This window comes from Myxocyprinus asiaticus, chromosome 47, assembly GCF_019703515.2.
Source record: "Myxocyprinus asiaticus isolate MX2 ecotype Aquarium Trade chromosome 47, UBuf_Myxa_2, whole genome shotgun sequence".
Taxonomy (NCBI): domain Eukaryota; kingdom Metazoa; phylum Chordata; class Actinopteri; order Cypriniformes; family Catostomidae; genus Myxocyprinus; species Myxocyprinus asiaticus.
In genome coordinates this window covers 27006454-27033149 of record NC_059390.1, presented here as the reverse complement: position 1 = coordinate 27033149, position 26696 = coordinate 27006454, and the positions used below count along the sequence as shown (strand labels likewise).

The window sequence follows — 26696 nt, the reverse complement described above, 5'->3', positions numbered from 1 at the left end:
TTCCAGTTATATTAAATGAAACAGTTTCAACTCGAGCTCGATGATCTGCACGCAGATTTCTGCACGTGAATGCGAAGCATCTGGTTTGTTGCGTCTCGTCACGCGCTTACAGTGTAGATGTATAAAGTTTAGTTTACCCAAAGGTGTCTGCTTTTGTCTGGAAAAGTGGCATTAATGCGCACCATATGTGTTTTACCCGGTTAACAAGGCACTGTTGATTAAAAAAAAAAAAAAGAAGAAAAAAAAAGGATATTTTGTTTTTGGATACATTTTGTAATTTGACTTCCGAAAACAATGTCAGTCTTTGGGGAAATTTTGATTTTAAGCACATTTTTCTTTGAGATTACTGTGACTTCAGCAAGCTGATATGATCCCCCACCAAAACTGTTACAGTTCAGAGTGCCAGCTACATGTTTTTATTTATTTTATATAAATATGTAATACAAATAGATATTGTTTATTTGCTGCAAACAACCGTTGAAATTATGCGACGCCAATATACGTTATATATAAAACATTTTATTTATTTATTTATCCTTCTTAAAAGGATTCAATAGCCTACAAGATATGCTCAATCGACAGCATTTGTGGCTTAATGTTGATTGCATTAACATTATTTATTTATTTAATTAAAAAAAAAGAGAGAAAAAAGAAGCAAAAATCGAGGTTACAATGAGGCACTTATAATGGAAGTGAATGGGGCCTTTTTTTTTTTTTTTTTTTTTGAGGGTTTAAAGACAGAAATGTGAAGCTTATAATTTTATAAAAGCACTTACATTATTTTTTCTGTTAAAATTCATGTAGGCTATTATTTGAGCTGTAAAGTATAAATCGTCATTTTTACAGTCAGTTTAGTGTTTGTTGACATTACATTGTCATGGTAACGAAGTTGTAAAATTGGCTATAACTGTACACAGAAAAGGTTAGTAAGTGATTTTATCACACTAAAATCATGTTAACATGCATATAATTTATGTCTTGTGGCTGTACTTTTGAAACAGTATTGTAACATTAAAAAATTGGTCCCCATTCACTTCCAATATAAGTGCCTCACTGTAATCCAGATTTGTGCTTGCTTTTTTTTTATTTATTTTTTATAAAAGATGGGACAAGTCAAAATTAATTTTTTTGGTAATCAATATTATGCCACAAAAACTGTATTGAACCCGGAATATTCCTTTAAGGGCACAGCTGGGGCTTATTTTGCAAAACCTTTTTTAAGTTGCTATGGGAAACAGTAGGTAGTGTTATAAACTTATAGGCTATAGCTTATAAAACGTATATGCACTTCAATACTTAGAAAACAAATAAACAATTAATTCGAAACCCAATAGAGAAAACTGGAGTCGATTATATATATGGAATTGGGGACGATTGTGCGAGTGTCCAGCCACAGATCACCTGAAGGTGATGCGCTCACGTCCTCTACTGGCAGAGAACTGAACTAAAACCCTGCCTCTATCGGACGCGAGCGGCCCGTCACGTCACGTCAAATTGCTACCGTTACACTCCCATGATGCTGTTTGGAAGCGTCCGTTGGGAGACGGATGCCCGTTCTATTGCTATCACGCTGCAGAACTCCTCCAGCCACTTTGTTACCGAGTCAGTATGAAACAAACCGATTTTACTTACCAAACATCATACATGAAAATCCTTTTGGCACTGATTTTTTTCGTTACATATTTAAAAACTTCTGACCGTTACATTAAAGCCAGCTCGTGATGTGTTTAGTCTCTGGTCTACTAATTTACGTAATTTTTAAAAAAAATTTCCTAACCTTATATATACAGTTTTTAGCAACAATAACATTAAAAAAATGATTATGTTATAATTAATTGTTCTTAATTATGTTCTCCTTTTAAAAACTAGGGTGTACTGGTTTTTCACCCATTTAAACGTTGCTGAAGTCTTCTCCAGCTCCAGTGTGGACAGGGTGACAGTGAAAATGCTGAACATGTTTCTTTATATTTGTCACAAAAGATTGCATTGATCAGAATGTGGTGCACAATAAAGGCATTATAACTATTTATAGTCATAAGCAATATTCAATAAGTAAACAACTAATTTATATTTTACAAATAAATTACAATTTCCAAATTAAGTACACTTCAAAAACTGCATTAAAATGCTCATGACAAAGAAAACACACCAGTTCGAACCATCATCAGAAATACTATCAAGGTTCTCAAACATTTGTAAAAACATTGTCATTGGAAGTCTGATGAGACCTTGGCGTTCGTTTCCTGAAATGTACAAGACGTCAGGAGTTGCTGCTTTGAGAGCTGAATGTGTCTCAGCTGATGGGCTCTGGATGATGATGGCTCATGTCTTTTGGGGGGCAGTTCATGCAGTTTTGACCTATCTGAAGAGTGTATTTTGTGGGTCCCAGACGAACAATCTTCCCACTGCCCAAACACTCATCTCCCTTGTATAGCACAGCAAACTGCAAAGCAAAGACGATGGAGTCAAAGTAATGAAGAATCAGCAGTACCCGGTCCGAGGTGAAGGTGCTTGGCACATTAATATAGAATGTGTGTGGTCACAGATTATTGGCATTTTACAACTACTCTGATGACAAATTTAAGTCAGAACTTTCCGTTTAATAATAGGCCATAGGACAGGTAAAATGGAGCCCCTTAAGGACAGGGAGGAAATGTATTTTCTGAAATAGTTTTGTATTCTCTCGCAATAGTCCCACAGAAAATTTTGCATTCCCATACAAAAAGCTTTGCATTCCCTCGTGGCTGTTTTGAGTTACCTCGAAATACGTTTTGCGTTCCCTCATTGTTGTTTTGAGTTTCCTTACAATATGTTTTGCGTTTCCTCGCAAAAGATTACATTCCTCCACAATACGTTTTTTGTTCCCTTGCAGTATTTTGTTCCCTCACAGTAACTTTTGCTTTCCCTTAAAATAACATGTTCCCTCGCAGTACATTTTGCATTACCTCACAATAAGTTTTGCGTTATCTCGCAATGCGTTTTGCATTACCTCACAATAAGTTTTGCGTTATCTCGCAATGCGTTTTGCATTACCTCACAATAAGTTTTGCGTTATCTCGCAATGCGTTTTGCATTACCTCACAATAAGTTTTGCGTTATCTCGCAGTACATTTTGCATTACCTCACAATGTTTTGCGTTACCTCGCAATTCATTTTGCGTTACCTCACAATACGTTTTGCGTTACCTCGCAATACGTTTTGCATTACCTCGCAATACGTTTTGCGTTACCTCGCAATGCGTTTTGCGTTACCTCGCGATGCGTTTTGCGTTATCTCACATGTTTTGCGTTCCCTCATGATGGTTTTGCGTTTCCTCATGATAGTTTTGCGTTACCTCACAATAAGTTTTGCGTTATCTCGCATAATGTTTTGCATTCCCTCGCAAAAGTTTACATTCCTTCACAATATGTTTTTTGTTCCTTGCAATATTTTGTTCCCTCACAATAACTTTTGTATTCCCTCACAATCCATTTTGCATTCCATCATGATAGTTTTACGTTCCCTTTAAAATAAGTTTTGTGTTTCCTCTTGATAGTTTTGTTACCTCACAATACGTTTTGTGTGATTTTGCAATACGTTTAGCGTTTCCTCACAAGTTTACATTCCTTTGCAATACCTTTTGCATTTCCTCACAATAGTTTGTGTTCCCTTGCAAAAGTTTACATTCCCTCACAATACTTTTTGCATTCTCTCACAATATTTTGTGTTTCCTCACAATAACTTCTACATTCCCTCTGAATTATGTTGGGTTGCCTCACAATAACTTTATCCATCCCTTATAAGAATGACTAAAACCATTGTAAACAAATACATTGCACAGAAAGTTGATTTAATTCTCACCATCATATATTTTTTTTGCATAGTTTATGTTTAAAAAGACTACTATCCAACATTTACTAATAGACAATATGGCATAGTGGTATAATTTTATAATGCAGACAACAGTTGGATAAAACTAGTACAATGTCTTTGACTAAAGTGGCAATACAGAGTCCCATCTGTGAGTGTTTGTTTTTTAAAGTCTAGTGTAAAGGCAAAATCCAAAGTAAATGATTTATGTCACATTAGGTATTTAGTTAAACATTCAAGATACACTCTGATAGACATGCTGGAGTTATCTCTCCTTTACCTGGCCAGGTGTCAGTGCTCTGATTGGTTGTTTAAATATTACCCACACTGAGCCATCCAGATTCAAGGTGACAGTGCATGGAGCTGAAACAGACGAGATGTTGATAATAATACCACTAACAACATAACATTACTGTAGACAAAACAGAAAAGAATGGTGTGGTTTTTCCAACTAGGGGCACTTTTGTGATCCAGGGGTTCATTTTTATTAAAACTAACAGATTTTAACTTTTTGTTATAGGAAGAACACATTAAAACAGTCTTGTGAACGTTTTACCATGTCATCGTCATTTATTTTTGCGACTTTTCAAATGATTTTTATGTATAGATATAGTTTTACCCTTGTCCCAGATCCAAATTACAATATGAAAACCCATCATAATATTTATACATTTTTAAAACTATGATAATCTATACAAAGTGTAATAAACCTAATTTCAATATTTGTTGTGTAAAAATGACATATATTATGGTATGTCGTTATACAAAAAAAACACCCATTAATGGCTGCCAGTCCATGAATGTGGCGACTTACATTATACAGTATTTTACATATTTCATTCTTTTTCAAATGACCTGATTTCTAACACTGTCTTCTTATCCCTATACAGTAAAACCACACAACATAATGCACTGCTTTGAAATGAACAGGAACTCACTTAAAGGCATCCTGTTATTGAAACGGAAGTGACATTCCATCATTTGGGTGTGGACAAGTTCAACAGGAGGCTCTTCAGCTATCCAGTGAAAGCGGTCTGTCTGTAATGTGTCTCGTAACAGTGCTGGGTGGTTAGTCGTTGGACCCTGCAAGAGTCACCATATGTTATAAATCAGTCGATCTGGAAAATCATTTGCACCTTTTGTAGCAAAATTACTGAACTATGACTGGTCAAAAATGTGTAACTCACCACAAATACATCACCAGTTGTGACGTCTTTATCAACCACAAACCAAGGGTCTTTCTGTCCTCCTATTTTAGCTCTCTGACCCAGAGTTAATGTGAACCAGCCTAAGGTTAAAATAGTTACATGAATTTAAAAATAATAACAATAGTAATACAGTACAAACACTGTGTAGGAGAACATGAAATCTGAAATATATTCACCTTTATGCTGCCCCATGATTTTCCCATCTTCAATCGATACAAAATTTCCAGGTTTGGGCTCTAAATACTGTATCAAATTAAATATGTTGGAAGTTGCACAATATTAGTGGACTGTATTTTATAATGACTAATGGCTCTTTCCACAAATAGGGTACAAAATAGGGCTTGAAACTCTTATATACAGTTGTGCTCAAAAGTTTGCATACCCTTGGAGAATTGGTAATATATGTACCATTTTTAAAGAAAATGTGTGAGCAGGCAAAACACATTTATTTTTTATGGGATTCATATTCAACTGTAGGTTATAACAGAATGGCACAATCATAAAACAAAACATGGCAACAAAGAAAAAAATGAAAAGTCTGCATACCCTTAGTTCTTAATACTGTGTATTGCCCCCTTTAGCATCAATGACAGCATGCAGTCTTTTGTAATAGTTGTCTATGAGGCCCCAAATTCTTGCAGGTGGTATAGCTGCCCATTCGTCTTGGCAAAATGCCTCCAGGTCATGCAAAGTCTTTGGTCGTCTTGCATGAAATGCACGTTTGAGATCTCCCCAGAGTGGCTCGATGATATTAAGGTCAGAAGAGTGTGATGGCCACTCCAGAACCTTCTCCTTTTTCTGCTGTAACCACTGGAGGGTCAACTTGGCCTTGTGCTTAGGGTCACTGCCGTGCTGGAAAGTCCACGAGCGTTCCATGCGCAGCTTTCGTGCAGAAGAATGCAAATTGTCTGCCAGTATTTTCTGATAACATGCTGCATTCATCTTGCCATCAATTTTCACAAGATTCCCCGTGCCTTTAAAGCTCACACACCCCCAAAACATCAGTGAGCCACCACCATGCTTCACAGTGGGGATGGTATTCTTTTCACTATAGGCCTTGTTGACCCCTCTCCAAACATAGCGCTTATGGTTGTGACCATAAATCTCTATTTTGGTCTCGTCACTCCAAATTACAGTGTGCCAGAAGCTGTGAGGTGTGTCAAGGTGTTGTCGGGCATATTGTAACCGGGCTTTTTTGTGGCATTGGCGCAGTAAAGGCTTCTTTCTGGCAACTCAACCATGCAGCTCATTTTTGTTCAAGTATCGTTGTATTGCGCTTCTTGAAACAACCACAACATCTTTTTCCAGAGCAGCCTGTATTTCTCCTGAGGTTACCTGTGGGTTTTTCTTTGTATCCCGAACAATTCTTCTGGCAGTTGTGGCTGAAATCTTCCTTGGTCTACCTGACCATGGCTTGGTATCAAGAGATCCCTGAATTTTACACTTTCTTAATAAGTGATTGAACAGTACTGACTGGCATTTTCAAGGCTGTGGATATCTTTTTATATCCTTTTCCATCTTTATAAAGTTCCATTACCTTGTTACGCAGGTCTTTTGACAGTTCTTTTCTGCTCAGTATCTAGCCTGCTCAATGCATCCACATGAGAGCTAAAAAACACATTGACTATTTATACACAGACACTAATTGCAATTTAAAAAGCCACAGGAGTGGGAAATTAACCTTTAATTGCAATTTAAACCTGTGTGTGTCACCTTGTGTGTCTGTAACAAGGCCAAACATTCAAGGGTATGTAAACTTTTGATCAGGGCCATTTGGGTGATTTCTGTTATCATTATGATTTAAAAAGGAGCCAAACAACTATGTGATAATAAATGGCTTCATATGATCACTATCCTTAAATAAAAGCAGTTTTTTTGCATGATCAGTCATATTTTCAAAATCAATGCCAAAATTTCACAATTTCTGCCGGGGTATGCAAACTTTTGAGCACAACTGTATGTGAATGTGTGTGTGTATATTATATATATATATATGTGTGTGTGTGTGTGTGTATATTATATATATATATATATGTGTGTGTGTGTGTGTGTGTGTGTGTGTGTGTGTGTGTGTGTATTATGATTTCAAAGTAATTTTCTTCTTTTTCAGCATGTAGGAGGTCACAAAATATTGGCAAGTTGTATTTTCTGAACTTTAGTTAAATTAGTTAATATGAACTAACAATGCACAATACTTTTATGCCACTCTTGGTTAATGATAATTTCAACATAGACTAATACATTTTTTACTATTAAAAAAGAGATTTGTGTGATTTCATTATCTTCTAGCAAGAAACATTAAATAAACAGAAAATAAAATGTGTTAACATATAAAATTAATTCAAAATAATAAAATAAAAGAAACTTACACAAGAATGAGTAACAGGGTTGCAGATTTAGCCTAAATTAAGCCATCGCTCAGGAGGGATCCTGATTTATCGATAAACGGATATTTCAGATTCGGAGGTTGCATTTTCCCCTCTAACAGTACATTTTTACACAACTTCTGGTCAGATTTAGGTTTGAGGTTTGTGTTGGGGGGGTAAAGTTTAAAGGGTTAAAGTCTTCACTGTATTATAGCCTGTCCAGCTGAAAACAACTTGCTTCACTCGCGTTTGGCGCCCTTCTGTGGACATTTCATATGGAAAATGGAGCACTCACATGTCCATACACAAAACAACACTTACAGTTTTGGCCACTGGGGGCAGTGTTTCGAAATTAGGTAAGCACAGACCGATTTTAGCTTAAGAAAAGTCAACCTACAATTTCCATTCTCAATGTGAGATCAGTCTGGTTAGATAACAGTTTATTTAATATATTTAATAGTTCCCACTCTCTGTTAAAAAAAGCAATGGGACACCAATTACTACCCTATTCATGGAAAGTGCCTAATACATACAGTCAGTCATTAAGGTGCATCAAACAACATACCTCAAGAATAAAGTCCTCAAAATCTCTTTCTCCAATGAAACAGATTCCCATGCTCTTCCAGGGAAAAGAAACCAAATGTAACTGATTAATACAGTGGTTTCATTACATTTATAAAGCTCAAATAATTGATGTCCCAGGGATTACATGGAATTACATAGTACCTCTTTCTTCTTTAGCACATGCTGAAAGCCTGCCTCAGCCGCAATCTTCTTTACAAAGTCTTTGGTTAGTCCAGCAAGAGGGAATAATGTATGTCGCAAAGCATCCTGAGAGATCTGACTGAGGAAGAAGGTCTGGTCCTTCACGCGATCAGCACCCTGATAGAGCCGCACAGCTACCATTCAAAAGAGAGTCAAGATCTTAACAACGCTGAAACAAACCACACATACACACTATACACATACAACTTACAAAAACAGAATTTAAAACTGTCAAGAACATGTCTGGGTCTTATTTTACCTTAAAAACAAAGGAAAAGAATCAGATTATATTCTGCATTAAAAAATGATGCCTGTTTTAAAGACCCTTAGGATTTTTAAAATGCCTTTCCCCCACCATCCTCATTATTGTAATGAAGAACTCATTATTGTATTGTAACAAAAATATCATTCTCATAACTGTAATGAAAAATAATAATTATATATTATTTATTGTAAAGTACAAACTACATTTGTAAAGCATAATTGTAAGCATGCATCATGGTAGAATTTGTTAGTAATAACCAGAAAAAAAAAATTACAATTTGGTGCATAAAGTGGGACTTTTAACTATAAACAAGCCTGAAACACATTGGAGACTCTTATTTTGAACTGACGGAGACTTGGCCCTGTTGCAATGCTTTATAATAAGTATTAACCAAATTAAGATTTTTATAGCTTACATATTCACCAGATGAAGGGTTTTGTATATTTAATGAGGAATAAGGTTTATTTTAATTCACAAGCTATGCAGTTGGAGATGCGATATATGTGCTGACGGGACACGTTTCCATAAAGTCGCAATTTTCTTTGCATGCAAATTTAAAACATTTGATTATCTTCAAAATAACACAATATGCATTGAAGTGCGGATCAAAATATGGATGAATATTGTCAGTGACGAATGATTTAGATACAGCAAATCCTCACGAGGTGTCATTTATATTTTATTTCACCTCTAGTGGCTGCAGTTATACTGTAGAACCCTCCAGCACTGGCCACAGAGTAACACAGAGAGATAATAAATACTATCGGCATAGATTTTTGCTGAAAACCGATAGTTCCAATAAGCAACTAACGGCACTGATTAATCGGTAAAACCGATATATCGGTCTACCTCTAGTTTACACTTACGTTTTCTGATTTCAAATCTGTCTCTAAAGAGGGTTCGAGGAGGTGGAGTGTGCTTCTGTTGAAAAACCTCCTCATCATCCTGGGATGTCCGTGCATAGTGTCCCGTTGCCATGGCATCAGCACCTGTTTAAAAAAAAACACAAAAAAAACTGTGATGATAAAAATGACAGACACCACAGATTTGTTTACATGAATAGGCTACAAAAAGGTGTTTTGTTATTTTTACTTAAAGTAATATCGGTACAAATTCAATGTTCTTTGGAGTGAAAACCCGATATGTTCGAGAAAATAAAATAATCCAACATAAAATTAACAACTTGAAAAGTAGTTTGTCTTAATCAAATCAAATGTCTGTGCACTGCATTCATCAAGCTCAACCATACAACCCTGTTACCAAATCATTGTAGGAAATATGATCAAACAAATATTTCATTAACTACTCAACACTGGGTCTCTACTAGCTAGTCCTTACAATGATAACTTAATTTAGTCTACATCTGCAACCCTGCTATCCATTTAGTTTTTTTTCCTGTAATTTTGGAAATGTATGTAATATCTGTTTAAAAAAAAAAAAAATACAAGAAAATAACAGCATCACACAAATCAGAGCTTTCAATTATAATCAGACCAGGTTCCGAAATTAAGGGGCGCTTTAACCATGCAATTTCAATAGGCGAGAGCTGAACACCTCAAAGCTCTTTCTCACTACGTCATGAGTCATGACCAATCAATTAGTGGCAGCACTGGTGTAGCGTCTGTGTATGCAGGGTATGCAGTAGCATATGGGCCCTGTGTAGGCGATCGCTAAACAACCCCCCCAGAAGCAATCGCTTACATACTCCAGCAGCACCACCAGCAACAACCTGCAGCAACACCCCTAATAAGGGAGAGACTTATTAGTGTTTACTGCTTTGCTGTATTATTTACAAGAGTTTCTGTTATGTTGAGTTTTAGGGGTTACCATTATGGTGAAGAGTAGAGCTTGAGTTTAGGTTGAGGACAGGTACAAGTTAAATATCTAGATGTTGCTTTACTCATATAGTAACTGCTATGCTTATCAAAGCATGATGTTATTGATAAGCATGCATTCAGTAAGCTAGCTTTCACTGTCCTAACTAGAATTTGCTAGCTAAGCAAAGTCGTACCACCCCTGGAGTCACCACGCTGACTACCACTCCTGGAGTCGCGAGTTTGAATCCAGGGCATGCTGAGTGACTCCAGCCAGGTCTCCTAAGCAACCAAATTGGCCTGGTTGCTAGGGAGGGTAGAGTCACATGGGGTAACCTCCTCGTGGTCGCGATTAGTGGTTCTCATTCTCAATGGGGCGTGTGGTAAGCTGTGGGTGGATCGCGGAGAATAGCATGAGTCTCCACATGCTGAGAGTCTCCGTGGTGTCATGCACAACAAGTCACGTGATAAGATGCGCGGATTGACTGTCTCAGAAGTGGAGACAACTGGGACTTGTCCTCCGCCACCCGGATTGAGGTGAATAACCGCGTCACCACAAGGACATCCTAAGTAGTGGGAATTGGGCATTCCATATTGGGAGAAAAAATTTGATGGAACAGACTGCCTCAAATTTTTGGAGTTCTGTTAACTTATTAGGGTTTACTGTGAACCACCATAAAATAGAAGAAGAACCAGAAGAACAAATGCAAGAACACCACCACAACATTGATTTGCTGGTTGGACATGCAATGGAGACGTATGATATACACTTTCCTGCAACATTCAGCACTCACTATGACGACAACGCTTTGGAGGCTTATTTGTTTGCATTTATTCATTCAAATTTAATTAGAGAGAATTATCATTTGTGAGTATTTTTATACACACATATACAGTTGTGCTCAAAAGTTTGCATACCCTTGGAGAATTGGTAATATATGTACCATTTTTAAAGAAAACATGAGTGAGCAGGCAAAACACATTTCTTTTATTTCTTATGGGATTCATATTCAACTGTAGGTTATAACAGAATGGCACAATCGTAAAACAAAACATGGCAACAAAGAAAAAAATTAAATGACCCCTGTTCAAAAGTCTGCATACCCTTAGTTCTTAATACTGTGTATTGCCCCCTTTAGCATCAATGACAGCGTGCAGTCTTTTGTAATAGTTGTCTATGAGGCCCCAAATTCTTGCAGGTGGTATAGCTGCCCATTCGTCTTGGCAAACTGCCTCCAGGTCATGCGAAGTCTTTGGTTGTCTTGCATGAACCGCACGTTTGAGATCTCCCCAGAGTGGCTCGATGATATTAAGGTCAGGAGACTGTAATGGCCACTCCAGAACCTTCACCTTTTTCTGCTGTAAACACTGGAGGGTCAACTTGGCCTTGTGCTTAGGGTCACTGTCATGCTGGAAAGTCCAAGCGCTTCCCATGCGCAGCTTTCGTGCAGAAAAATGCAAATTGTCTGCCAGTATTTTCTGATAACATGCTGCATTCATCTTGCCATCAATTTTCACAAGATTCCCCATGCCTTTAGAGCTCACACCCCCCCAAAACATCAGTGAGCCACCACCATGCTTCACAGTGGGGATGGTATTCTTTTCACTATAGGCCTTGTTGACCCCTCTCCAAACATAGCGCTTATGGTTGTGACCATAAAGCTCTATTTTGGTCTCGTCACTCCAAATTACAGTGTGCCAGAAGCTGTGAGGCGTGTCAAGGTGTTGTCGGGCATATTGTAACCGGGCTTTTTTGTGGCATTGGCACAGTAAAGGCTTCTTTCTGGCAACTCAACCATGCAGCTCATTTTTGTTCAAGTATCATCGTATTGTGCTCCTTGAAACAACCACACCGTCTTTTTCCAGAGCAGCCTGTATTTCTCCTGAGGTTACCTGTGGGTTTTTCTTTGTATCCCAAACAATTCTTCTGGCAGTTGTGGCTGAAATCTTTCTTGGTCTACCTGACCTTGGCTTGGTATCAAGAGATCCCTGAATTTTCCACTTCTTAATAAGTGATTGAACAGTACTGACTGGCATTTTCAAGGCTGTGGATATCTTTTTATATCCTTTTCCATCTTTATAAATTTCCATTACCTTGTTACGCAGGTCTTTTGACAGTTCTTTTCTGCTCCCCATGGCTCAGAATCTAGCCTGCTCAGTGCATCCACGTGAGAGCTAACAAACTCATTGACTATTTATACACAGACACTAACTGCAATTTAAAAAGCCACAGGTGTGGGAAATTAACCTTTAATTGCCATTTAAACCTGTGTGTGTCACCTTGTGTGTCTGTAACAAGGCCAAACATTCAAGGGTATGTAAACTTTTGATCAGGGCCATTTGGGTGATTTCTGTTATCATTATGATTTAAAAAGGAGCCAAACAACTATGTGATGATAAATGGCTTCATATGATCACTATCCTTAAATAAAAGACAGTTTTTTTGCATGATCAGTCATATTTTCAAAATCAATACCAAAATTTCACAATTTCTGCCAGGGTATGTAAACTTTTGAGCACAACTGTATACACAGACAGTATGAGTGAGCATCATTAGGCAGCATATTCAAACAATTGTAACTTCCAAAACTGTCAAGACGCTGAGCCTGTGCTTTCGTTTGAATAGGACGATCAAACGTGAATAAATTAATTTACAAGTATATCACTGTCTCTATAAATTCTCTATACTATTCTCAGTATTTTCCCTATAAAGGTACAAAATCAAATCCAGAAGGCCAGTATTGTCCATTTAATGGAAAAGGTCATTTGTGACTTTGATGTCCCAGATTTTAGTAACAGGGTTGCAAATCTGATATAAAATAAATATAAATCATTTTCTATTATTTCATATTTAGTTTGACATCCTGAGGTGGACAAACAACATTTTTTAAATGTTAAGCATGCTTTTTCACTGATAGTTGGTTGAAAAATAAAAAAAGACCTTATTTTTAAGAGTTTCAAGTGGGAATGCACTAATGTATCGGCAACCGAAATTTACAACCAATTATTGACCAAATTAAAACCATCGGCATATCGGTCACTTATTTATTTATTATCATTAATTACATAAATGTATTGCATTGAATATACAGTAGTTTATAATATTTTTTTGTGTGTAATGTAAGAAAAAGTAAAGCAGGTCGATGTGCGTAATATTAATTTGTAATGTTCTAATAATAATAATATTTATTATTAGAACAATAAAACAGCTTTTATATCTCATTGTAAATTTTTTAAAAGCTTAACTCATAAGAAATACAGTGTTCTGATAACAAAGTAGGGTAAGTGGCAAAATATTGGTATTAGCCTACAGTTTTTTGTTAAAATTGGCATCGAACAGAAATGTACATATTGGTGCATCCCTAGTTTCAAGCCCTCTTAACTTACCTAAAGTATTAACGGCATACTGGTAGAAGTGCTTAAACTTGATGTGTTTGTTACACATTATGTCTGGATTTGGTGTCCTGCCCTTCTCATATTCTTTAAGAAGATTACTTAAAAATAAAGAAAAGAGAATATGAATAAATTGAGAATATGACGTTTTGAATTCAATGATCCATTCAAAGAAAACTATTGCAACACTTACCTAAACACTTCATGCCAGTATTCTTTGACATATGACACCTGATGGAAAGGCATATCCAGCATCATACACACTTTATAAGCATCTTCACAGTCTCTCTCTGAGGAACAGACCCCTCTCTCATCCTGAGAGTCCCAGTTCTTCATGAACACACCAGTCACATGATAGCCTGATAGCAGATCAATAGATCATCATAACATATCATAGTAATGTAGGTGATTATATCAAAAAAAAAAAAAAAAAAAAAACTTTTTTTTCTCCATTATTATGCAATTACATTAATACATATAGTAGAATGTGTAGAGTTTTACTTTTAATTAAAGGTCATTTAAATGTGAATAAAAGTGAAATTAAAGTGACGAACTAAGTTTTACCCATTCTTTTGAGTAACAGTGCGCTAACAGAGCTGTCAACCCCTCCAGACATAGCGCACACCACATGTCTAATTACACCCATGACATCAGTCCTTATAATATATTCGAATAAAATAAATTATACAGTGAAAGAGAAATTAAGACACATCTCACGCTTTAGCCATGAAGGACGCCATAATTAAAGTTCCTATCAAAATATTGGCCGACCAAGGACCAGCGCCAGTGGGACTATAGTTCCGATGTTTCTAGTGGGACTTGTTTAACCGTAACACTGCATTTGTGGCGTTAGAAAAAAATAAGAACATAGAATGGCAAATAAAACGATATGTCAAAAGACGTTGCTTAGTGGCCCGAAGGTTGTCGGTCTAAATAATTTCAATTATTATTATTATTTTTTTAAACGAATAAAGTTTCTCAGTGGCATAATTCAGATGTAAGTTATGGACCATTTTCACAAATCCGTGTTTGGAACGCATAAGTAAACTTTAGCAGTGCAAACTTATTAGTGATGAATGGGACCACAGCAAACATTCTTTTTACGTTCCCGTTTGCTCCAAACTCACAGCTGTGGTAACTTTATTATTATTATTATTATTATTATTATTATTATTAATTATAAAATAATATAAAACAAAGTATGATGTCATAAATTTACACCAAATAGTTACAAAATTTCAAATAATAATAAAAAGTTTGCTAGATTTACGCAGCTACACAAGGGTGAAACGTGTCTGCTTAAAGGGGTAGCTCACCCAAAAATGAAAGTTCTCTCATCATTTACTCATGCCAGTCCAGAAGTGTCCACAATTTTTTTTTTTTTTTTTAGAAGAATATCTCAACTCTGTTGGTCCATTCAATGCAAGTAAAAAGTGACCAAAATGTGAAAGCTCCAAAAAGCGCATAAAAGCAGAATAAAAGTAGTCCACACAACTCCTGATTTAATCCATGTCTTCTGAAACAATCCAGTTGATTTTGGGTGAGAACTGTAACCTCTTTTTCACTATAAATCTTGGCATCGGCAGTGTTCTTGGAGATCATGATTTAAAGCTTGATTACACACTGTGCATGTGTTAAGAACAAGGAAATGTTAATGGAAATTGAGCTTAAAATCATGATTGTGCCTAGAAAGTGCAATGGGAAGATGTACAGTGAAAAAGGACTTTCTCACCCAAAACCGACTGAATCGTTTCAGAAGGCATGAGGTGCGTCCCAAACCGCACACTTCTGCACTATTCTACACCATTTTGTAGTATAAGTAGTGCGAGAAGCATGTCAACACTGAAAATGCGGCAAAAAGAAGTGTACTTTAAGTACCCGGATGATGCACATTTCCAGCCGTTAAAATGGAGTGTGGAATGTTGGACACTTCATGCACTCAGTGCACGCGGCTTGCCGTACATAGCGGAAGGGGCAGAGTTACCTGGCTGCGCTGCTGGTCTGACAAAACAGTTGTAAATAATGAAGAATGTAGCAGCTAGCGAAACTTCAGTGAAGACAGCATCTTACAAATGTGAGTTGAATGCTTTACCATCACCCCAAGCTGTGTGAACATGTACATTGTTTAAGATGTTGAACTGGGGTTGGCTAATGCACTAAAGCTAGTGGCAACATATCACGTGTGCTTGAAACGTCACTTCCATCAGCTGTTAAACAGCGAATACTTCCATGTAGTAAAAAAAACTTTGTGTTCAATTATACTACACTTAGAAAATTCATACACTACATAGTTGAGTGCATTGTATATTTTGTTAGTGCATAGTGTGTCGTTTGGGACACAGCTATGAATTAAACCACTGGAGTCGTATGGATTACTTTCATATGGCTTTTATGTGCTTTTTGGAGCTTCAAAGTTCTGGTCACCATTCACTTGCATTGTATGGACCTACAGAGCTGAAATATTATTTCTAAAATCTTCATTTGTGTTCTGCAGAAGAAAGAAAGGCATACACATCTGGGATGACATTAGGGTGAGTAAATGATGAGAGAATTTTCATTTTTGGGTGAACTATCCCTTTAAGTACCACTGACATATGACACCTGTAACTTTTTTTAACGCTGGTCATGGTGCACCAATCACAGTCATTTAAGATTACTGTATAAGCGATTTCATATAATATTTTTATTAAAATTGCAGAGACGGGTTTCTATTTATAAATCAGGTACAAATTCTTGGAATTAACATATTTCAAAGATTATATTTACTAGTGTAAAAATGTCTCAAATAAGACAAATATCCAGTCCATATCTTCCAGAGTTGAATGCACTCTCAAGGGATGATTCGGCTTTCTGAGCCGCCAAGCGCCCTCTGCAGGAATATAGATGTCGTAGTACACATTCATGAACTAGTAACGTGCCACCCAACGGTTATTTCACTTAAGACGTACTGTTTTATTTTGGTCGCGGGTGATCTCGTATGAATTTTCTTAATTTGGGAGTGTGCTGTTCTTTATGAATTCCAGCATTATATTTTTGGATCGCACTTTCTGTATACCGGTAATAATCATCCACAAATAGCGTACTACAATATCAAATAATCACAGAACATCTGAATACATTTCAGCAACTTTCGGACTTTTATACATTCTAAGAGTATTATGGGTGTATTAAACAATTGTAAATAATTATATCGGACCGTTATTTTCTAAAAACAAAAGCAGTAGAGATGTTTTTTTTCTTCTTCTTCTTCTTCTTCTTCTTCTTCTTCTTCTAATACATAAGAAGAACACGTTAGAATTGAGTCAAAAGCAACTAGACTTTGCTATAATTTTAATGGAATATATTGAGAGTATTTATTAATTATTTATCAAAACTAGACGTATTATTATTATTATAATAATTATTATATTATTATTGTTGTTATTAAAGGAATATTCCGGGCTCAATACAAGTTAAGCTCAATCGACAGGATTTGTGGCATAATATTGAATACCACAAAAATTTATTTCGACTCATTCCTCCTTTTCTTAAAATAAAAACAAAAATCTGGGTAACAGGACTGGGCCAATTTTTGAATGTTAAAATACTCACAGTTTCAAAAGTATAGCCACAAGACATAAACAATATGTGTGTTAACATGATTTTAGTGTGATAAAATCACTTGCTAACCTTTTCTGTGTAAAGTTTAGCCAATTTTACAACTTTGTTGCCATGACGATATAATGTTAACAAACCCTAAACCCTTAAAATGACTGTAAAAATGACAATTTAAACAACTTTACAACTCAAATAATACACGAGTTTTAACAGAAGAATTAATGTAATTGCTTTTATAAAATTATAAGCTCCACATTTCTGTGTTTAAACCCTCCAAAAATTGGCCCCATTCACTTCCATTGTAAGTGCCTCGTTTTAACCTCGATTTTTGCTTCTTTCTTTCTTTTTCTTTTTTTTTTTTTAAGAAAAGGGGAAACGAGTCGAAATGAATTTTTGTGGTAATGAACATTATGCCACAAATGCTGTCGAATAAGCCTAACTTGTATTGAACCCGGAATATTCCTTTAATGTGAAGAACATTTGAAAATTCTAACCGTTACAACAATAATCTATACATTACAGTGCAAACACATTTTTGAGTTATATAAAATGAGATTAGATTAGATTTGGAGTTATGTCCAATCTCTAACAAAGTTTCTTTGATTCAACAAGAAAAATGGGAGACGTCTCAGCAAACAGCATCACATTACAGATGCTCAGAGAGGCGTGTGAGACGGTCCGATGCAGCCCGCTGGATGTCATCAACACACCAATGATCTCATGGAGGCAAACCACACTGCCGCTCAACACCTCCTGCAATATTCACATCAAACTGGAGAACATGCAGAGGACAGGTAGGTTTGTGCTGCACATTTCAAACTTTTGACTGGTAACAGTGGAAAGAGTTAAAGGATAGTTCACCCAAAAATTAAAATACTCTCATCATTTACTCACCATCATGCCAGATGTGTATGACTTTTGTTTTTCTGCTGAACACACGCTTAGATATTTAGAAAATATTTCAGCTCTGTTGGTCCATTCAATAAAGTGAATGGTGGCCAGAATACTGAAGTTCAAAAAACACATAAAGGCAGCATAAAAGTAATCCATAAGACTCCAGTGGTTAAATCCATGTCTTCTGAAGCTGTATGATAAGTGTGGGTGAGAAATAGATAAATATTTAAGTCCTTTTTTTTTTTTTTTTTTTTTACTATAAATTATCCTCCCTGACCAGTAGGTTGCGATATACATGAAGAAAATGAATTGCCAAAAACAAAAGAAGAAGAAATCTTAGGAGAGAAGAGTGCACTTAGGAGGGCTGGTGAAAGTGGACATTTATAGTAAAAAAAAGGACTTAAAAATGTATCTGTTTCTCACCCACACCTATCATATCACTTCAAAAGACATGGATTTAACCACTGGATGCTTATTGATTACTTTTATGCTGCATTTATGTACTTTTTAGAGCTTAAAAGTTTAGGTCACAATTTACTTGCATCGTATTGACCTGCAGAGCCGAAATATTCTTCTAAAAATTTTGTTTGTGTTTTGCAGAAGAAAGAAAGTCATACACATCTGGGATGTCGTGATTGAGTAAATGATGAGAGAATTGTAATTTTTGGGTGAACTATCCCTTTAAGTTGGTTGTCTTTTCTCTACGGCCAGGTTCATTTAAGATAAGGGGTGTTGCAAACCAGTTTGCTCAAAGACTCAAAGGGGCCCATTTTGTGACCATGTCTGCTGGGAATTACGGGAAGTCGTTTGCATATGCATGTAAGCATTATGGATCCAAAGGCAAAGTGGTGATGCCTGAAACAGCCCCCATCTCCAGATCTGTGCTGATACAAGTACGATGCTGACATTTACATGTTCAGATACATTTACTGTATGTCAGTATCTTAATGGAATCACTTGCAATTTGTGCCGTATGCTGTCTGTAGGGTTTAGGAGTTGAGGTTGACAGAGCGCCAACTTCCTGCCTCATGGATGTTGTTAACCGATGTGTTCAAGAGGAAAGCATGACATTTCTGCACTCATATGATGACCCTAATCTTATAGCTGGACATGCCAGGTTAGTACACATCAAAATTAAAAACTCTGTCATCATTTAATCACCCTCTTGTCATTCCGCACCTGTATGACATTGTTGTCGTTATTTTCAGTGGAACACAAAGGAGACATTTTGAAGAATGTTCATGCTGCTTTTTGCATCAATGAAAGTAAATGGTGACCATGTCTGTCAAGCTCCAAAAAGGACACAAAAAAACCCCAGCATAAAAGTATCATAAAACTGGTCCATGTGACTTGTGCACTATATTCCAAGTCTTCTGAAGCCATACAATACCTCTGTGTGAGGAACAGACCAAAAGTCTTTATTCACTGAAAATCTTCTCAAATCTCATTTGGGCATATGCATATTCAAACTTGGTGCTTCATGGTTTCAGAAAACTTGGAATATCCTGTGCCAGTTGTATGGAATACTTTGTTATAATTTTATGGTCTTTTTTGCCTTTTTTGGAGCTTAACAGCCCCTGGTCACTGTATGCTTTCATTGAATGGAACAGAGCAATGTGAACATTCTTTAAAATAGCTACTTTTGTGTTCCACGGAATAAATAAAACCAAACAGGTTTGGGGCAACATGAAGGTGAGTAAATGATGACTGCATTTTCCTTAAAGGAAGGATTCCTTAAAAATAGTTTTAGTTGCACCGACATGATCAACTAATCATCAGGGTCAGAAATTAAGGGGGGCTTGGGGCAAAAATACCACTAAAAGAGCCCCTGAAATGTAAAATGAATTGTTCAGCCTTTTATAATAACACCTGATATATTTCTTAATATTAAATTCAAAGCCATGCACATCTGAAAATATTATTTGATGTTGATTTATTTTATGGGTAGGAGGTAATACAGTATATTCTCACTTTGATTGTTCAGATTTTGATTAAACTTAAGTATTTGAATTAAAGGATAACACAGGATATTTGTTCTATGTTTAGAAAAAAATGCCCCTGAAAATCAAATCCATGGGGCAATTATTACCCCTTTATGGAAAAGTTATTTTTTCAGACACTGTTGAACATAGTATATGTTTCTTTAACTTTAAGTGGTTTCATGAACCAGGTGTTCATTTTTATATAAATTTAAAAATTCAACTTTCAAGGTAAATATCACTTGTAAGTAGAGTTTTTTTTATTGGCACTTTCAGTCAAGCTGTAATTTTGCCAGACTATGCAAAAAACTGTGAAAATATTATTTAATTGTGTGTATTTAGGACACATACAATGTTAGCTATGAAATTAGCCTTAGCAAGACAAATGAATCAGTCATTTTATTTTAAAAATGTAAAAAATGTCATTTTTATCAGTGATATTTCCAGCAAAGAAATTGAGATGTGGTAGAAACTTTCATGATTTTCAGGAACAAATGATGCGTGTACGCTGCCATGAATGTACCAGGTTGATTCATGGACATTGTTAGTAGACACATTAAAAAGAATATAAAAAAATACAATAAAAAAAATGCAAAGTTTGAAGGAAATTTTACTTACTTGAAATCCACAGTGCTTAAAGTGCCCACATACTCTTTAATTATAGTATGTTTTATAATTACGTACACATGTTAATTGTCTCTTCGAATGACAGCCTAGGCTTTGAGATTCTGGAGGTTCTACCCAATCCAGATGTACTTGTGGTGTGTTGTGGTGGAGGTGGACTACTGGCTGGTGTGGCGGCTGCCATCAAACTATCTGGATGTGAGAACACAAAGATCTATGGAGTGGAACCAGAAGGAGGTGAATATTCAAAACAAAAGACTATTTTGTTTTATTATATATAATAAAACATTATATATACGTGTGTGTGTGTATGTATATAAATATATATATATATATATATATATATATATATATATATGTGTGTGTGTGTGTGTGTGTGTGTGTGATAACATATTAATTTAATTCACATATGCTTTTATAAAATGACACTGATTACAGCCTATCTTTAAATGTGCACTCAGTATTTTTTTTCCTCAGTAAAGAAGTGTAATTCCTAAAGAACTTAATAGTAATTTTGAAACCTATGTATAAAATCATGGCCATTCATATGAGAAAAATACTCCATTCATATAAATAACTTTATAAAAGCATTTTATTCTACATGGAGATGGTCCCCTCATGGAGGCTGCCATGTTAGAATCACATGACCAGCTGAATACTACTCACTTAATCTCAGTAACCGCCCTGTTATTTGATATTTTCACTCTTGGATTCAATTAATCATGGCTGACTGTAGATCGTACATTTCTACAATGGCATCTGTAACTGAAAACAAATGCGTTTGAATGATGCTGCATCCACACCACTAGGTGTCGCTGTAAGTCCAAGATGACAAAAAAAAACGAAAAATCACTGAGTGCACCTTTAACTACACATTCATGTGAACAAGCAGTCAGTAACTGCACTGTCTGATTGAAGTCTCACAAGTCTCAAGTACAACATGACATAACACATTAACAGTTCTTATTGCGTTTCTTGTTGGACATGATTTGTCAGTAATATTAATTTAGTTACCAGTTTGACTGATATACAGTATACGTATATTTGATTCACTACAAGAGCCAGCTCATTACAGTCATTTTTGCGGGAATCAGACTACACTGGTCACGCTGTATGTTTTGCACTGTAGATTCAAAAGTATTTGTTTTGTTTAGATTCAAAATAATTTGTTCTGGAAACAGACTATACTATTTGTGCTGTGTTTCTCACAGTAGATTCAAAAGAACCGACTCATTAGAGTAATTTGTTTGGGAATCGGACTACACTAGTCGTGCTGTTTTTCACACAGTTGATTCAAAAAACCGACTCATAAGAGTCATTTGTTCTGGAAATGGACTACACTATTTGTGCTGTGTTTCGCACAGTAAATTAAAAAGAACCGACTCATAAGAGTAATTAGTTTGAGAATTGGACTTCACTGGCCGTGCTCTGTATTGCACAATAGATTCAAAAGAACCGACTCATTAGAGTAATTTGTTTGGGAATTGGACTACACTAGTCATGCTGTGTGTTTTGCACTGTAGATTCAAAAGAACCGACTCATAAGAGTAATTTGTTTGGGAATTGGACTACACTAGTCATGCTGTGTGTTTTGCACTGTAGATTCAAAAGAACCGACTCATAAGAGTAATTTGTTCAGGAATCGGATTACACTGGTCGTGCTGTGTTTGATGCTGTAGATGTAAAATAATTGGTGCATAAGAGTCATTTGTTCTGGAATCGGACTACACTGGTTGTGCTGTTGTGTGTTTTACTCTCTAGATTTATGAGTAGAGAGACAGTGCTGCTGCTGAATTGTGCTACAGGAAACACTGTCAGAGTATTTAAGTACAGTGTTCTTTCGGCATTGGCGGGAAATTGTACGTATGGGAATCATGAAGTCATGAAAATCAAATGGTTAAGGAACCACCCAGAATACCCTAGCAACCACAAAGCAATGCCCTAGCAACCACCCACACGATCCTAGCATTGTAGGGCCAACACCTCTTACATTTTATTTAGACAATGTACAAACCTAGTGTTCCTGTAAATGAGCTTTCTTGACTTTTTCATTTTCATAACAGCATGTACGATGTACAAGAGCTTCATTGAGAAAAAGCCTGTTGGTATGGATGCTAAAAGCATCGCCTCAGGGCTAGCACCACCATTCGCAGGTATGAGACCTAGTTTAAATGAAACTTAATGAAACCACCCTTTTGTTATTCTCACAGTGAATGTGATGTAGACAGTTGTTACATTATTCAAGATTAAGGATTTTCTGTGTCATTCATAACTGTTATATTGGGATTAACCCCTCAGGTGTGTTGCCATTTGAGTTGTGTCAGAGGTATGTGGAGGACATTGTGCTGGTGAATGATGAGGAGATCAAATCTGCAGTGTCTATGCTGTATAAGGCCGGTCTCGTTGTTGAACCTTCAGGCACTGCGGCCTTTGCTGCCGTCATGAACGACAAAATACCAGACATCAACGGCAAGAACGTGGTGGTCATCCTCAGTGGAGGAAACATTGGCAAAGACGAACTTACCAACTTCCCTGACTAAATGAATTCTTATAGTTTATTAGTCGATGAATTCATTCTCATTTAGTCATAATCACTTCTTTTAATGGTTAAGGGAATAGTTCACACAAAAATGAAAATTCTGTCATTATTTTCTCACCCTCATATTGTTCCAAATAAGTATTAATGCATTTATTCAGTGAAACACAAAAAGATACATTTTAAAGTATGTTTACAATATAATTCATTCGACTTTTGCACTATATTCCAAGTCTTCTGAAGACACACTAGCTTTGGACTACTTCATTGGTATTTTGGTGCTTTTTATGTTACTTTTTGTCACTTTAAAAGCTTGACAGCCTTACATTCTCCACATTCACTTTTGTTTTATGGAGAAGAACAGTGCAAACATTCTTCAAAAAGGAATAAAGAAAGCAATATGGGTTTGGAATGACACGCTGGTGAGTAAATTATGACAGAATTTTCACTTTTGGGTGAACTCGCACTTTAAGATCTTTAACTGCAAAACACTAAATGAAACTTCATGACTTTTGCCATTGATGTATTTTTACACACTGTGATGATAAAATAAACATATGAAATATTACCCAGTGGCAAGCATGGCAAATCCTTCAATTATTTTCAAAGCTTGCATACAACATTTTTCATCACTATTTGAAAAAAGTCATTTTTGATCAAATCTAGACAGGCCCCATTTCCAGCAGCCATCACTCCAACACCTTATCCTTGAGTAATCATGCTAAATTGCTAATTTGGTACTAGAAAATCACTTGCCATTATATCAAACACAGTTGAAAGCTATTTGGTTCAGTAAATGAATCTTAAGATTTCAAACAAAGGTGTACACTACAGTCTTCAAAGACAAAGGACAACTGTCTCTAACAAGGACAGAAAGAGATGTGGAAGACCAGATGTACAACTAAACAAGAGGATAAGTACATCAGAGTCTCTAGTTTGAGAAATAGACGCCTCACATGTCCTCAGCTGACAGCTTCATTGAATTTTACCCGCTCAACACCAGTTTCATGTACAACAGTAAAGAGAAGACTCAGGGGTGCAGGCCTTATGGGAAGAACTGCAAAGAAAAAGGCACTTTTGACACTTTTTTGTCCAACAAAACAAAGATCTGAAGTACAAATATGTTGAAACTAGAAATATACCTTTATTTATTCACATAAAATCAATCATGTCAAAATCTTGATTTTCAAAAACACTACTATGAAGAATAAACGGCACGTGGCTCTTCACTTAATGCTTAAACAATGCAAGTAATGCTTCTGTACCAAATTTCAACTGAGTAATAGAATAGTAAAACCCAAAATAAAAACATGTAAAAATGAATATATTGTACTATGACATTTTTAAACGGCTTACACTCACATCTGCATTAAAGGATCCAATGAATGTAAACGTGCCACAAAATGCATAGATTTTTTCTTTCAGGTAGGCTGCATCCACTTTTGCCACATTTTTCAATTTCTTCTTAAGATTATAAATAACAACACAGGTAGTGAATTTAAGTCGGGTTTATTAAAAAAAAATTCATGAACACATTGAACATTATATCTCAGCATGAGTCAAATAAATAGGCTTCTGTTTATATCTCAGTGTCTGTATATAAGCTATGCAACATCTTTAGTGGCCATTCTGCAGACAACAGCATCCAAAAGACTGCCACACTTTTCCTCCAGCTGTGCCACTTTGTAGAGCTGCAATAAAAGAAACAGACACACTTTTCAACAAAGTTTCCAGCTCGTACAACAAATAACCCACACCATCTATTGTTCCATATCAATACTTTCTAAAACTAGACAGACCTTTTTAATCTTGGCAGCATCAGTCAAATCTGACACTTTCTCAATGGGAATCTGTTGTCCGTCCACCTTTGAGATGATGTCATCAATGTTGATGGTCTCTTCTTTATTGTGCACTAACACAATGAGAACTGCACCGTCACTGTCTGAGATCCCAAACCTTTTGAAAGCTTCAGATATCTGCCAATGGTTCCAATCAACAAATGTGACGATCATCATCAAATGCACACTTTAAACTGAATCATGTTCACATATCAGTTGTGTTTGCTACTAGAATATCACTCACATTGTTAGTGGGTGAAAGGTTAAAAATTATTTCAGAGTACAGGCTCCTGGTTTTCATTTTTCCTATTTTATGAAGGTGAACTGCTTTATTTGCCGCCACCAGGACCTGGAAGGAGTCGACAACCTTTCCAGAGAGAATGAAAATATTATGACATACATCAGATGATGAAGATTAAAACTGTATAATATAATCTAACTCTGTTACAACCCTTACAAAAAGTACTGTGGCCGTACCATGGTATCAGAGGGTAATAGCAGGTTTTACTGTGATATAAACCAAAGTACTAAATTAAGATATTCGTGTAACATGGCATTTACAAGGAACTCCAAGGTACTTAAATCACCATGGACCATGTCCAAAGAAAGCATGGGATTTCTGTAATAATACAGGAGTTGTAGTAGTTTCAAGTGTCGTGTGCTCTTACCATAGATGGATTGATCAAAGCGCCTTTTATTTCTCCATTCACTGCCATTTTTCTCAACTCTGTCGCGTTTTTCACATCTTTGAAGAGCAGTTGAGTCACTGTATATTCAGGGAATAACTCTAAATCATGTGTATGATGCATTATTAGTAGTTTATTTTCTTCAGAATAACATCAGTTTCAACTAAACTCACGGCACGCGCGCTGTTCACGGACGGAACAATAATAATGTGACACCACCTCATGCAGATGCGAATGTTCCTACGTTTTGACATGTTTATTTTTTTATTATATATTATTATGTATGTGGTATGGGTATTAAAATATGCTTAACTTAAACATTTAGAAATCAAATCTATGTATTCGTCTTTAAATAAAATATAATTAAATTAAATTCGTAGTTGAAATGGGCGGGGCAAAGAGCCCGGAAGTTGTCTCTGAATGGTCAGAGTTTCTCATTGTCAGAATCTGAATCAGAATCAGAAAGAGCTTTATTGCCAAGCCTGCTTACACATACAAGGAATTTGTCTTGGTGACAGAAGCTTCCATTGCACAAACAATACAACAAGACAGAGATAATAAATAAAAAAAATAGAATAAAAATAAAAAGTGAATATAAAATAAAGTATATATAGAAATACACAATAAGACATAACTCAGCTGCTTTTATTTTCAGCAAACTTAACGTGTAAATATTTGTATGAACATAAAAAAGATTCAACAACTAAGACATAAACTGAACAAGTTTCACAGACATGTGACTAACAAAATCAAAAGTAACAGTCAGTATCTGGTGTGGCCACCAGCTGCATTAAGTACTGCAGTGCATCTCCTCCTCATGGACTGCACCAGATTTGCCAGTTCTTGCTGTGAGATGTTACCCCACTCTTCCACCAAGGCACT

At 36.0% G+C, this 26696-nt stretch overlaps 3 protein-coding genes across 3 annotated transcripts; 1 reads left to right on the top strand and 2 right to left on the bottom strand.

The window, feature by feature from the left end:
• Positions 1-1656: 1656 nt before the first annotated feature.
• trmu (tRNA 5-methylaminomethyl-2-thiouridylate methyltransferase) lies at positions 1657-14425 on the bottom strand. Its single transcript, XM_051691646.1, has 11 exons — positions 14225-14425; positions 13854-14019; positions 13655-13761; positions 9320-9442; positions 8150-8322; positions 7989-8042; positions 5234-5300; positions 5037-5137; positions 4788-4932; positions 4130-4212; positions 1657-2443 (listed from the first exon to the last, which is right to left on the bottom strand). The coding sequence occupies exons 1-11, from the start codon at positions 14304-14306 to the stop codon at positions 2294-2296; spliced, it is 1251 nt and encodes a 416-aa protein (XP_051547606.1). The 5' UTR covers positions 14307-14425; the 3' UTR covers positions 1657-2293.
• A 2158-nt stretch (positions 14426-16583) lies between these two features.
• srr (serine racemase) lies at positions 16584-23858 on the top strand. Its single transcript, XM_051691652.1, has 7 exons — positions 16584-16717; positions 17870-18051; positions 18863-19044; positions 19138-19268; positions 20843-20991; positions 22818-22907; positions 23053-23858. Exons 2-7 carry the CDS (start codon positions 17874-17876, stop codon positions 23292-23294), a joined length of 972 nt encoding a protein of 323 aa, XP_051547612.1. The 5' UTR covers positions 16584-16717; positions 17870-17873; the 3' UTR covers positions 23295-23858.
• A 925-nt stretch (positions 23859-24783) lies between these two features.
• Positions 24784-26026, bottom strand: tprkb (Tp53rk binding protein). Its single transcript, XM_051691658.1, has 4 exons — positions 25797-26026; positions 25373-25495; positions 25090-25266; positions 24784-24981 (listed from the first exon to the last, which is right to left on the bottom strand). Exons 1-4 carry the CDS (start codon positions 25935-25937, stop codon positions 24895-24897), a joined length of 528 nt encoding a protein of 175 aa, XP_051547618.1. The 5' UTR covers positions 25938-26026; the 3' UTR covers positions 24784-24894.
• Positions 26027-26696: the final 670 nt, after the last annotated feature.

Coding starts and splice junctions, on each gene's coding strand:
- trmu (XM_051691646.1), bottom strand. CDS start 14,306: ATGGGTGTAATTAGACATGTGGTGTGCGCTATGTCTGGAGGGGTTGAC. Junction 8,323..9,319: donor CAGATTTGAAATCAGAAAAC/GTAAGTGTAAAC, acceptor TTTGAATGGTAG/CTGTGCGGCTCTATCAGGGT. Junction 5,301..7,988: donor TTGAGGACTTTATTCTTGAG/GTATGTTGTTTG, acceptor AATTTGATACAG/TATTTAGAGCCCAAACCTGG.
- srr (XM_051691652.1), top strand. CDS start 17,874: ATGGGAGACGTCTCAGCAAACAGCATCACATTACAGATGCTCAGAGAG. Junction 18,052..18,862: donor GGAGAACATGCAGAGGACAG/GTAGGTTTGTGC, acceptor CTCTACGGCCAG/GTTCATTTAAGATAAGGGGT. Junction 19,269..20,842: donor CTTATAGCTGGACATGCCAG/GTTAGTACACAT, acceptor TTCGAATGACAG/CCTAGGCTTTGAGATTCTGG.
- tprkb (XM_051691658.1), bottom strand. CDS start 25,937: ATGCATCATACACATGATTTAGAGTTATTCCCTGAATATACAGTGACT. Junction 25,496..25,796: donor CTTTGATCAATCCATCTATG/GTAAGAGCACAC, acceptor CTCTCTGGAAAG/GTTGTCGACTCCTTCCAGGT. Junction 24,982..25,089: donor ATGCTGCCAAGATTAAAAAG/GTCTGTCTAGTT, acceptor CTTTTATTGCAG/CTCTACAAAGTGGCACAGCT.